This window comes from Lagopus leucura, unplaced genomic scaffold (assembly GCF_019238085.1).
Source record: "Lagopus leucura isolate 7727_CA_CO unplaced genomic scaffold, USGS_WTPT01 Super-Scaffold_100060, whole genome shotgun sequence".
In the NCBI taxonomy this organism is placed as follows: Eukaryota; Metazoa; Chordata; class Aves; order Galliformes; family Phasianidae; genus Lagopus; species Lagopus leucura.
In genome coordinates, this window is record NW_024962306.1 from 335,782 (window position 1) to 347,134 (window position 11,353).

General features: G+C 61.8%; 1 protein-coding gene across 1 annotated transcript; it reads right to left on the reverse strand.

Moving 5' to 3' along the window:
• Positions 1 to 4,941: 4,941 nt before the first annotated feature.
• On the reverse strand, positions 4,942 to 8,615 carry TGIF2 (TGFB induced factor homeobox 2). Its single transcript, XM_042886689.1, has 2 exons — positions 8,355 to 8,615; positions 4,942 to 6,531 (listed from the first exon to the last, which is right to left on the reverse strand). Exons 1-2 carry the CDS (start codon positions 8,556 to 8,558, stop codon positions 5,947 to 5,949), a joined length of 789 nt encoding a protein of 262 aa, XP_042742623.1. The 5' UTR covers positions 8,559 to 8,615; the 3' UTR covers positions 4,942 to 5,946.
• Between the last annotated feature and the right edge of the window lie 2,738 nt (positions 8,616 to 11,353).

The window sequence follows — 11,353 nt, forward strand, 5'->3', positions numbered from 1 at the left end:
AGTGGGGTGCATGCACGTGCTTTTGGAGATGCTTTCATAGTCATACAACGGAAGTATATTTCCATCAAAGTTTGGCTGTAAAGTAACATACTCAACTTTGTGCCTAGAGAGACTCACTTGACGATTACACCATTGGGTTTCTGGGGCAGGCTGGGAAGCTTCTGCATTTTTTGAGATCTCTAGCACTGAAATTGGGAAGACGAGTGAGGGGAAGGGCATTTGTGTGATATAGCGCTTCTCAAGAGAGCTGAGGCTGCTGCTCGGGGTGGGCGTGCAACTGCACCGTGCTGAGAACGCTTTGTCTGCCTGCGAGGCGACGGCCTTTATTCCTCTGCCCCTCAGCAGGTACCTGCAGGCTCCTGGGCATAGCCAGCTGCATCTGCCTCAGAGAGGCCCACAGCTGGGACTCAGCACTCACTGCTGAGAGGCGCCCCTGGGCATGCAGCAGGCAGACGCATGGTAGCAGCTCTGTCAGCCGTGCAGCCACTCTGCTGCACTGGGCTGCACTGGGCTGGGCTGGGCTGCACTGCATGCCCTGCTGTGCAGTGCTGTGCTGTGCTGCATGCCCTGCTGTGCTGTGCTGTGCTGTGTGCCGTGCTGTGCTGTGCTGTGCTGTGTGCCGTGCTGCACTGTGCTGTGCAGTGCTGTGCTGTGCAGTGCTGTGTGCCATGCTGTGCAGTGCTGTGCTGTGCAATGCTGTGCAGTGCTGTGCTGTGCAGTGCTGTGCTGTGCAGTGCTGCGCTGTGCTGTGCTGCGCTGTGCTGTGCAGTGCTGTGCAGTGCTGCGCTGTGCTGCGCTGTGCTGTGCAGTGCTTTGCTGTGCAGTGCTGCGCAGTGCTGCGCTGTGCAGTGCTGTGCTGTGCAGGGCTGCACTGTGCTCTGCAGTGCTGCACTGTGCAATGCTGTGCGGTGCTGTGCTGTGCTGTGCAGTGCGGGCAGCCATGGAGGCACATCAGGCTGTGCGCTTTGCACCGCACTCATCCCGGGGCCTGGGGGCTCTGCGCTTAATTTCTACAGCTCGATAAATGCATATCTGTGTAAAGCTATATGCGTGTACATAGAAATAGAGAAAAGTAGATAAATAAGACGTTCATACATGTCTATAAACACGCTTCTGTACGACTATTTCTTTATCAGCAGCCACCTTCGCGTCCGACCGCTTCACGGTGCGAAGAAGGAGCGCAGCCAATCACAGTGCTGCCTCAGAACACGTGGGCGTGGGGTGTGAAGAATGGCCGCCGGCCAATCACAGAGCAGTGTGACGTTTAACAAAATGGCTGCTCCCGCCATAAAATGGCGGTCAAAACAAAATGGCTGCTCCCGTGTATGAGGGGGGAGGGTTTTCCGTGCTCCGTATAATTTCGGGTAATCTGATGAGGGGCCGCCGGACCCGCCAGCCAATGACAACAGACAACATGAAGGAAACCGGGGAGGAACTTCCGGGAAAAGTGGCCGCTGAGACGGCTGGAAAAGGCGGGACTTCCGCCGCCTGCTGAGGGCCGTGCGGCAGTCGCTGCTCCTCCCTGTGTTTGCGGGCAGTCCCGGCGCGGCGGCTCCCTCAGGTCGGCCGGTTCCGAGCCCCGCGGGCAGCGCTGCGTCGATGCTTCTCCGGGGCGCGTACTGGGGAACGGGGTACTGAGGGTCAGGAGCGTGGGGCGCGGGTGGAGACGTGCCCGCCTGCCGGGGCCTCAGCCTCCTCCCACAGCCGTCTTCCCCAGCCCGGGTGCTGCCTGGCGGAGTCTCCCGCTCAGCCGCTGCCCCGCGTCTGACCGAGCGGTGCGCGCCGCCCGGCCGAGAGTCTTCGTGCATCACCGAAGCACGGGACGGGCACGTTGTGCCCACGTCCGGGCGCCAGGTCGCTTTTCTTTCCTGGCCTCGTGCGAATCTCCGCGGCTGTTGTTTTAAATGAGGGCTGCCCTTGTGTCAGCTGTGCTTTGGTCAAACTTACTTGGAATCAGCTCTGCCGCGTCAGTTTTCCTGTAAATAATGTATGTGTCAGCTGGGATGGCTGTGGGATTCCCCTGACACCAGCAGTGCCCTTAGCAGAAGTCGAGCGTACCGAACACCCTGCAGAACTCTGACGCTGTGGCAGTGCACAGCTCCTAGCTGGGGGAGTGCCGGGAGGTGAGCCGGTGAGAGCAGCACAGCAGCAATGGAGCAGTTTGCAGTGCTACCGAGATGGTGACACCACCTGTAGTTTGACCCTCTGATTGCACTGCTGTGGAGCATGCCACCTTGCTCTGCCCCTTTGCCCCAGCCATGGGGGCTGCGTTCACCTGGGAGCCTGGCCCAGGCCTCCCCACCACGTGTATCTTCTCAGGGTAGTGGTGACGTCACATGTGGCATGAAAGCATTGTGTTAATGGGGCTTTTTTTAGCTAGATGGAGAACAGAGCGTGGCTGGGGCCGAGAGGTAGGACCCCTCCAAGGAGCACAAACCCACACTTCTTGCCTTGTAGGACAGAGGTGAGGGCTGTTGCCATCTCTGCTGCTCATTTTCATGGCTTCTTGCCCTCCTCTTCCTGCATAGGAGAGCAGCTGACAGACAGTGGCGGAGTAGAGCCAAGCCCTGCGGCTGTGTTCAGAGGCAGATAACAGCCTCTGCTGCCCCAATGCCCAGCCTCTTGTACCTTCCCATTGTCTCTTTACAGGGAAGGTGTTGAGGAGCCCAAGCTCTGCTGAAGTCTGGTGACCCCATCCCAGCAGGGCTGAATGCAGGTCCCCAAGGCTCTGCCCAAATCCTGCCCAAGCTGTGAGGGGAGCCCAGAGCCCAGCTTGGGGCTCAGGGAGCCTGAGGTGTCTCTTGGGGCTGCTGGAGAGGCAGGCAGAGCTGGGTGGGAGAGCACCAGCTGTGTTTTAATCTGCCACAATCCTCATTGCTTCACAGTTTTCCCTATGCTGGGCTGTTGGCCCTGTTTGTGTGCTAGCTCAGTCCTTCGCTACCTCCCTGCCTCCGGGGTACCCCAGCCCACACCCATCATCAAGAACAGAAATCAGCAGCAGAAGGCACAAGGTGGGGTCAATCATTGCTGTTCCTTTCCCCAGAGTTGCCAAAAGGCATCCTTGGAGCTGCAGGAGTGAGGCTCTGAAGGGGACTAGGGGCTTACATCCTTCTATGGCCCCTGCCTAGGGCCTGGGGCACAGGATAGGGCAGCAGGAACCATCAGGACTGCGGTGCAGGGTGTGAACATTGGAAGCAGATGGAGTACCACTGTGCACACCACCACCATCTGCCCCAGGCTGGGAAGCTCTGCTCAGCGCCCAGCCCTGTCCCAGTGCCCAGGGCAGTGGTTCTGGTGCTGCTGCTGCTGCTGCTGCTACCTTTGGGACTGCGTCACAGCTGCACGTGAAGGAGCAAGACTTGCTGCACTGGGGTCAGCCTTGCATGTCACCTGAGCATCAGGCAGGGTCAATACATGAACTGTTTATCATTTTTTCCCCATCAGTAAAGGTCTAACAGTGTTGTTGTCCAACTTCTCTGATCCAGGCCAGGCAGAGGAGGGTGCTCTCTGCTTGCAGACATCAGGACCCAGTGCTGTGGCAATGAGCAGGTAATGGCCTGCTCATGGCCAGACCAAATGGGGTAGGTGCAGGCTGGTGCCAGGCACAGGCCCCTTTTTTCCCTCACCCAGCAGTGGTTCTTAGACCTCTTAAGCTGCTTTGGCTGAGTGTCAGGAGCTGGGGGCTGGCACTGCAGTGCGTCAGCACGTTTTGTAATGAGGTGAGGGAGGAGCAAGTGTGACATAACACAGCCTGACTCAGATCTCGTATTTAAAAAAAGAAACAAAACAAAAACTTTTATTTGACAACAGAAGAACAAACAAAAAGATATTTACAGTAGTTTTTTGCTCCAAACTTTAATTCCAAAAATCCCACCCCTCTCCCCCCCAACCCTGCAGATTCTTTCTGGTCCATCCCCAGGGTAGCAATACCATTCCATCAATACCAATCCATCTCACAGGCACAGCTGCAGCGCTCCTGCCACCAGTGCAGCAGCACTGCTCGTCCCCACTTTGGTTTGACTGAGGCAAAAATAAGGGGAGGTGAGGGAAAAGCCTCTCCCTGCCAAGGGGGACAGCGCTGGGGAGAAGGGCAACCTACAAATAAGGAAAGGCTGTCCTAAAGTTCAGGGCTTTCCCCAGAAAGGAGGGACAGGGCAAAAGCTGGACAGAACCAGAGCCCAGGGAGCTGAGCAAGGCGATGCTTGGAACTGCATGGTGAGCATCAGCCCCGCAGCGCTGCACTGGTGCCCCTGCCTGGCTGGGGACCATTGATGCTTGGCCCTCCACTGCAGAAGGGCAATCAGCCAATGCAATGCACTGCTGGCAAACTGTCCCCAGCCCCTCAGCGCTTGGGAGCTCTCCTTCCTCCCCTGTCACCTTTCCTCTAAACAAGAAAAGAGGAAGAAAAACAGCCCCCCGAGTCAGTGCTCTCCCCAGGCTCCATCTTCTGCAGAGCACCAGGTCCTGTGGACATTATCTCTAGTCATGCAACTTAACATCAGGCTAATAACCTACGATTAGTGTTTTTCAGGATAGATAACATAGGTTTGTACGTATCACTATTTAACTTCAATTTACAGTGAAACAGCGACAGCTCAGTTCCAGGACCCCTGCAGTGCCCAGGCTCTCAATCCAGCACAGAAAGCCATGCCCGGCAGGTGCCCATGACCCAGAACAGCCCCAGCCCAGCAAGCTCTGCTGTGCCAGGGCTCCCCCAGGCACCAGCTGATGCTGGAAGTCACCAGCACCTGCTGTGCTGCTGGAGGGCTGCGGGGGCAGTGGGGAGCAGCAGGACTCAGCCCCCCCACGGCTGCGTTTCACCAGCATTTGGCTGCTTTCAGGGGCAGCGGTGCGCAGTGAGCAGTGCAGCTGCAGAGGAACGCACAGGCTGCCCATGCTCACCACACGCCCCTTTCTAAATGTTATTTGAAAAAAAAAAAAAAAAAAAAAAAAAAAAAAAAAAAAAGTTTAAAAAATTAAATTAAAAACAAAAACCTTGGATACAAAAATTTCACAGTCGGCTTCGCGTCCGCCCCCCACAGCAGCCTGCAGCCGGTGCTCCTCAGGCTGTGCAGCATGCTCTCTGCTCCAGGACACTGTGCACATCTTCAGCAGGAACATGTGAGGAACGTGGGGAAATCGCGGAAACATTTGTTGAAGAAATTTAAAATTAAAAAAAAAAAAACCAAAAACATGAATCATAATTAAAGGGAAAAGGCTTCAACAGCAACAAAAACAATTATATAAAAAAAAACAAAACTGCTAAACAGCACCATCGAGATTTGTACTGGCATTATCTGTCACACCCTAAGGCAGAAGATGAGGGTCCTGCATTTGCCACAGTTTCAAGTTTCCAGTTCGCCCGTCCCCCAGCCTTCTCCAGGCAGGATGTGGCTCCTGGCCAGCACCAGGCACTGCTGTGGCCCTCTGCAAAAACTGGAGAAAGGTACAAAAAGGATCAGAGACATGTGGGAGAAAAAGAATTCCATCCACAATCCTTAAAACAGACACAAACTTTAAAAATATATATATTCTCTCTTCCTCTCCCTGAAGAAGTGGTGTTGGCTGGACCCTTGTTTCCAGGAATGAGAAAAAGAAGTCAGCAGGTTTTCCGAGGGAGTTCTGTGGCTTCGCACAGCAACCATGGGTCACGGCAAGGAGAGGTCTCTGCCACACAGGTCTGCTTCCACCTGCGCAGGGCCCCATCCCCAGCAGGAGCTCCGTGGCGGCAGGCATTCCCCAGGATGGGGCAGGACAGCCCTTCCTCTCTTCACCCCCTTGGTCAGCGGAGGTATGGGGATGCACAGGTCTGTTTCTGAGATGAGCTGTGAGAGGGTGCGGGAGGTCGCAGGCTCCTGAGGCCAGAGAAGAGGGTCCTGTGGGTGGCAGAAGGCTGGAGGTTGGGCACCCCCGGGGAAGGGCACCCCGCAGGACCCGCACTGGGGGCTATTTGTTGACAGAGGCGCCCGGGGGCTCAGTCTGAGGTGAGAGGGGCAGCTGCCCGCCCTGCCGCTGCGATTCCAGCTCGGCCGCCTTCTGCAGTGCCACCTCCACCAGCAGCTGGAAGCTGCTGAAGTCATCACCAAAGAGCTCGGGAGGCGTGGGGGGCGGCGTGTTGAAGAGTCCGCTGGTGGGGCTGGCTGCTTCGGCACGCGCCAGCAGGGCCACGGTGCTGCCGGCGGCACCCAGCAGAGCTTTGGGGTGGGGGTCTGGCTCCACTCGCTGCAGGCCGGGCTGCTTCTCCCGCTCAGGGCTGCGGGCACCCAGCACCGTCAGGTTGCCACCCAGCGCCTGGGCAGGATGGCACAGTACCTGCGGGCATACGGATATTGGCAGCACTTTGGCAGCCCCCGCTGCTGTCACGGGAGGAACCACCAGCACGCTGGAGCCAGCGGCGGCCCCCCGTGGCAGGGTCATGTCACCGGCTTTGCCCCCTCGGCGAGAGATGGTGAACTGGTTGGGGTCCTTCCCATCCTTGCGCAGCATGTCAGGGAGCAGCCGCCGCCGGGCGTTGATGAACCAGTTGCAGATCTGGGAGGAAAAAGGGGCACAGTGCTGTCAGTGAGAGGTTCTGTGCCTCCCTCAGCTACCGCGGGGCTCCTCCACCCCACACCTCCCTTGGAGGAGCAAAGCTGCCCTAGTAGAGCTGCATGCGGAAACCCCACGCCGGCTGCTTCCCGCCCCGTGCTGCCAGCCTGGGCAGCCCCTTTTCCCCAGCACCTCCATCCCAGCACCGTGAGCAGTACTGCCCAGCCCTGCGGAGTGCTGCGGCGTGCAGGCAGGCAGAGCATCACCCTCAGCATCTCCGGTACCCCCCCAGACCTGCGGACTGCAACCTCGGCCCCCTGTGGGCAGCAGGGGGAATAAGGCAGCACGCTATCTGGTTCTGTGCCTGCCCCTGCCAGTGAGGCTGCGGCTGAGCTTCGAAGGCACTTCTCAACATCTGCATGGCAACGGGGCAGAGCTCTGCAGCTGCACCTTGGGAAGCCCTTTTGGAAGTACAGCAGCAGTGTATTCGGTTTCTGCCATGCATTGTTTCAGTGTTTTCATATAAAAAACTGCATTTAAAAAAATGCCTACTTCCTAGAAAACAATTAGAAGAGAATAAATCAGGCCAAAAAATGATGAATATTTCCCAAATCAACAGCTCTGTAAATTATTTCCTTGGGGAAAGAGAACTTACCACAACTTCAATCACAGCAAGATCTCAGTTGTCCTTTTGTTGTCTTTCAGACAATATCTGGCATTTAACACCCTCCAATCCACAAGTCTTGCCCCCTCTTTCCTCACAAGCCCTCTCCCCTTACAAGCCATAGGCAGCAGCCCCCAACGTGCTCCTGTAGCCCCATGGCACAAAGCCGCCACCAGCAGGCTGCAGCCCAGAATGTGGCACACAGCCCGGCACACAGCCTGGCCACAGAGCAGCACACGGCCCCAGGCTGCTCCAGCCACACTCCAGCACTCAGCTGTACAGGGCTGCGCAGGCCTCAGCTCCTCCGCTTTCATGCCACTGGGCTGAGTTTCGTTTTTTTCTCCTTTTAAAGAGAAAACCTCCACACTCCCGAGGGCAGGGGACGGGCGGCTGCAGGACTCACCGGGAACTCACTGACCCCGACAGAAGAGACGGGGCCACACAGCTGCCACCACCCTGCAGAGCCGGGGCCGCTGTGCACGCAAACAGGTGCTGGCAGCGCAGGGCCCAGCTTGGCCCCACTACCCAAACTCCAGGGGAGAACGGGCCATAGCCCAGCCTGGCTGCAGCCGTGCCCCTGGGGAAACCCAGAGACTGCACTGGGCCCTGACACCCCGGGGCTTCAGGGAAAGGAACCCCCTACAGCCCTGCCAGCACCTCCGTAGAGCTCCCTGCCAGGCAAGCCCAGCACCCCAGGGGCAGGGCCACGCAGGCTGCGGTGGCCCCAAGCCCACGGCCAGCCCCAGCCCCAGGCTCCCCATAGGCTGCTGGGCACAGGCCTGCTGCTCTGCCGGTGTTCAAACCGATAAGAGAAAATAAAAGTCTGCCTCACCGTTTCAGGAGAAGGAAACCAGACGGTGCCACGGCCCACGCAGCAGTGCCTGGGCCAGCAGCAGGGCGAGGAGCAGGGGAGAGCAGGGCTGGGCCAGCTGTCCCACTGCTGCCGTGCCGGGCTGTGAGCGGCCAGCGCTGCCCAGGGCCCCGGCACGGCGTCCTCCTGGGATGGCCACCCCTGCCCCGGGGGGCCACAGGGGAATCCCGGGAACGCGAGGAAGCCTGAAGCACCCACAGGCCCCGAAGTGGCAGAGCATCACCTCGTGTGGCCCCATCCAAACGCAGCCGCAGCCCCCGCTCCAGGAGCTCCCAGGGAGGGGCCGCGTACCTGCAGCACGGAGAGGCTGGTCTGCCCCGAGAGGCTGAGCTTCTCCTGCTCCGAGGGGTACGCGTTGAAGCGGTGCTCGTACAGCCACTCCCGCAGGATCCGCACGGACTCCTTGGGCAGGTTGCCCCTTCTCTTCCTCTTGTTCGACTGCGACGGGTCCAGAGCCGCGGCGCCGTCGTCCTCTCCGAGGTCGCTGTCCGACATGGCGGGGCTGCCCGCGGCGCGGTGCTGCTTCGAGCCTGAGGGGGGAACGGTACCGCGCGTCGGGGCGAGCATCGGCACACACGGAGCTCCGCCCGCCGCGCTCCGCCCGCCCGAGCGCGCACGGCCCGCGGAGCTACGGGCGGGCCGGACCGGGCCCGGCTCCCCGCGGCGGACGGAAGACGAGAGCGCGGGCGGGGGAAAGAGAGGGGCCGCGCCCCAGGGGCGTTGATACACGGGGGTTCCGGGGGACGACGGGGCCCGGCCGCTGTCAGCAGAGAACGCGCCGGGAGGGGCCGAGAGCGGCGCCGCCCGCAACAGGTACCGGGCCCCGCAGGGCACAAAGCGGGCGGCGGGGGCCCGCCCCGCTGCTGGAGCTCGGCAAGAGGGACGGAAACCCGAAACCGCGCGGAGAGCCAACGGAGACCCGAACTCGACCTTCCCCCCGCCCCCCGCGACCACCACCACCCGCAAAAAGAAATAAAAACCGACAAAACACGCCCCGGCCCGCGAACAACTGCCTCGAACTGAAGCCCCAAAAGACAAACAGCGCCGAGCGCGAACAAAACCCACCGAGCGCACCGGCCCGGCACTCGCACAAACTTTTCACGCCGCTCGAGGGGGGGCGGCTCCCGGCCCGGCCGCACAAAGGGAGCGAGGCCGCGCCGCGAGTCCGCCCCGCCCCGCCCCGCACTGCTCCGCACTGCCCCGCCGAGCCCCGCCGAGCCCCGCGCCGCCCCGCACCGCGCCGCCCCGCACCGTCGCGCACGCAGCCCGCGCGGGACTCCATGTTTTGCGCCGCTCCGGCTGCGCTCTTACCCCCGAGCCGCCGCCGCCGCCGCCTGGGCCCTTGCATGGGCAGCGCCGGGGTCGCGCCGCCGCCGCGCCGCGGCCGCGGTCGGGGTGCGGGAGGAGGTCTCCCGCCGCGGCGGGGCCGGCGGCGAGGGGCCGAGGCACCCCGAAAAGTTTGCGGGCCGCGGCGGTGACAGATGCCGAGACAGAGTTCCCTTTGTTCCCAAGGAGGCAGGAACTTGGGCCGGGCCCCCCGCCCCCGGCCCGCCCGCCCGCCCCCGGCTGTCACCGCCGCGGCCCCGCGGCGGCGCGGCGGAGTTGCGGACGGCGGAGCCGGGGCCGCCCCCTCCCGCGGTCGGCGCGCGGCTCCTCTCGGGACGGCCGCCGGCCCCCGCAGCGAGCCCGGGGCCCCCCGCCCCTTCCCGCAGCCCGGGCGCTGCGAAGCCGGCCGGAGGAGACCCGGGGCGGGAGAGCGAGCGGCGGGGAGCGGCCGGGGGTGGCGGCCCCGCAGGCCTCGGGCCGCCCCGGCACCGTCCGCGCCGTTCGGGTGCTTTTAACTCACGCGGTGGGAAATCGGAAACGGCGCCGGGCGCTCCCGTGCCAGGGGCTGGAGGGGTGGGAAGGCGGCGTTCCGAGCGGCGGAGCGAAATGGGAACCTCGCTCGGGGGACGCGCGGGATCTCCCCCCGCCCGCCGGCACCGCGCGCCCCGTCTCTGTACCGCCGGCGGCGTCACGCGTGGCCGTGGGGCCGCTCCTCGGAGCCCGGCGCGGCCGCGCGAGACCCACACACCGCTCCCGCACGCGGCTCCGCGGGGCGGCCCCGCCGCGATCCCCGCTCGCAGCCGCTCTCCCTCGACTTTCCGCGGCGGCCGAATGAGAACCGCTTAGTTTCGCTGCCGCTAAGTCCTCCACGTCTCCCGTGAACCCGCACCCCGAATCGCTCTGCGCAACGCTACCGCCCCGCAGCACCCCGCCGCAGCCCCCGGCCCGGGGCTCCCGGGGGGGCCCAACCCCCGCTCCCCGAGGCCGGGACGGCCGGGAACAGCCCCGCGGCCGGGCAGAGCCCCCCACCACTCGGGGCCCATTGACATGATAATGCCGTTAAACTTCGGCGTTTGGAAAACAATCGGGCGGGCGGTGCCGGAGGGGGATGCTGCGAACCGATGGGGCCGCGGGGCTGCCGGCTCCGCTCGGGCGCCGCTCTCTCCTTCCTTCGCCCCCTGCCGTTGTTGAATTTGTATTTTTTGATGCAAGGAAGGGGCTCCTGGGGGGGCCCTGCGGGGCGCTGCCTGCCCGAACCGTGCCCCCACAGCAGCAGGAACTGCGGGAAGGACGCAGGGGGGGAGGAGGAGGGAGAGGGAGGGGCCGTGGGGCCGCCGGCAGCGGTGTGCGGGGGGGTCGGGCCTGGGAGAAACCTCCCTGGGGAGGCTGCCATGTGCCAGCGCTGCCTGGGCTGCGGGCTCCGAGCGACGCTGGCTGCGGCCGCTGGCGAGCCGATATCTGGGCAAAGCCCCTGGTCGGGGGACTGGCGGACGCGAACTGAGCTGCAGAGGTGCTGCGTTCCTCAGGAATGAGAACGTCCTTCTCTGATGAGAGAGGAGGATGGAGACGGTGTGGCCCAACACGGAGAGGAGAAAGCAGCTGCTTCAGGTTAACCCCAAAAGATGGATTCCTGACTCGGTGTCCCTGCCTCAACCAAACACTCCTGACATTATGCCTGGTTTTGGTTTGGGAACTGAAACAGCACACCTCTGAAAGAACTGCTTTAGGAGTTTTGTTTTGGTTGTTGTTTGGGTTTTCGGTTTTTTTTAGGAGTAAAACCCAGGAACCCTTCATAAGAAAATGGCTTGCGGGTTTGCTAATACTTCTTCACCCACTGCACATGAAGCAGCTCTGCCCAAAGGGGATGAGATACCTCTGCGAGCACAGCTGGCCGCACGGATGCGGAGCAGCCCCACCGCCGAAGCTGAGCACTGCTGTGCTGCTGGAAACCTGGCCGGCAGCTG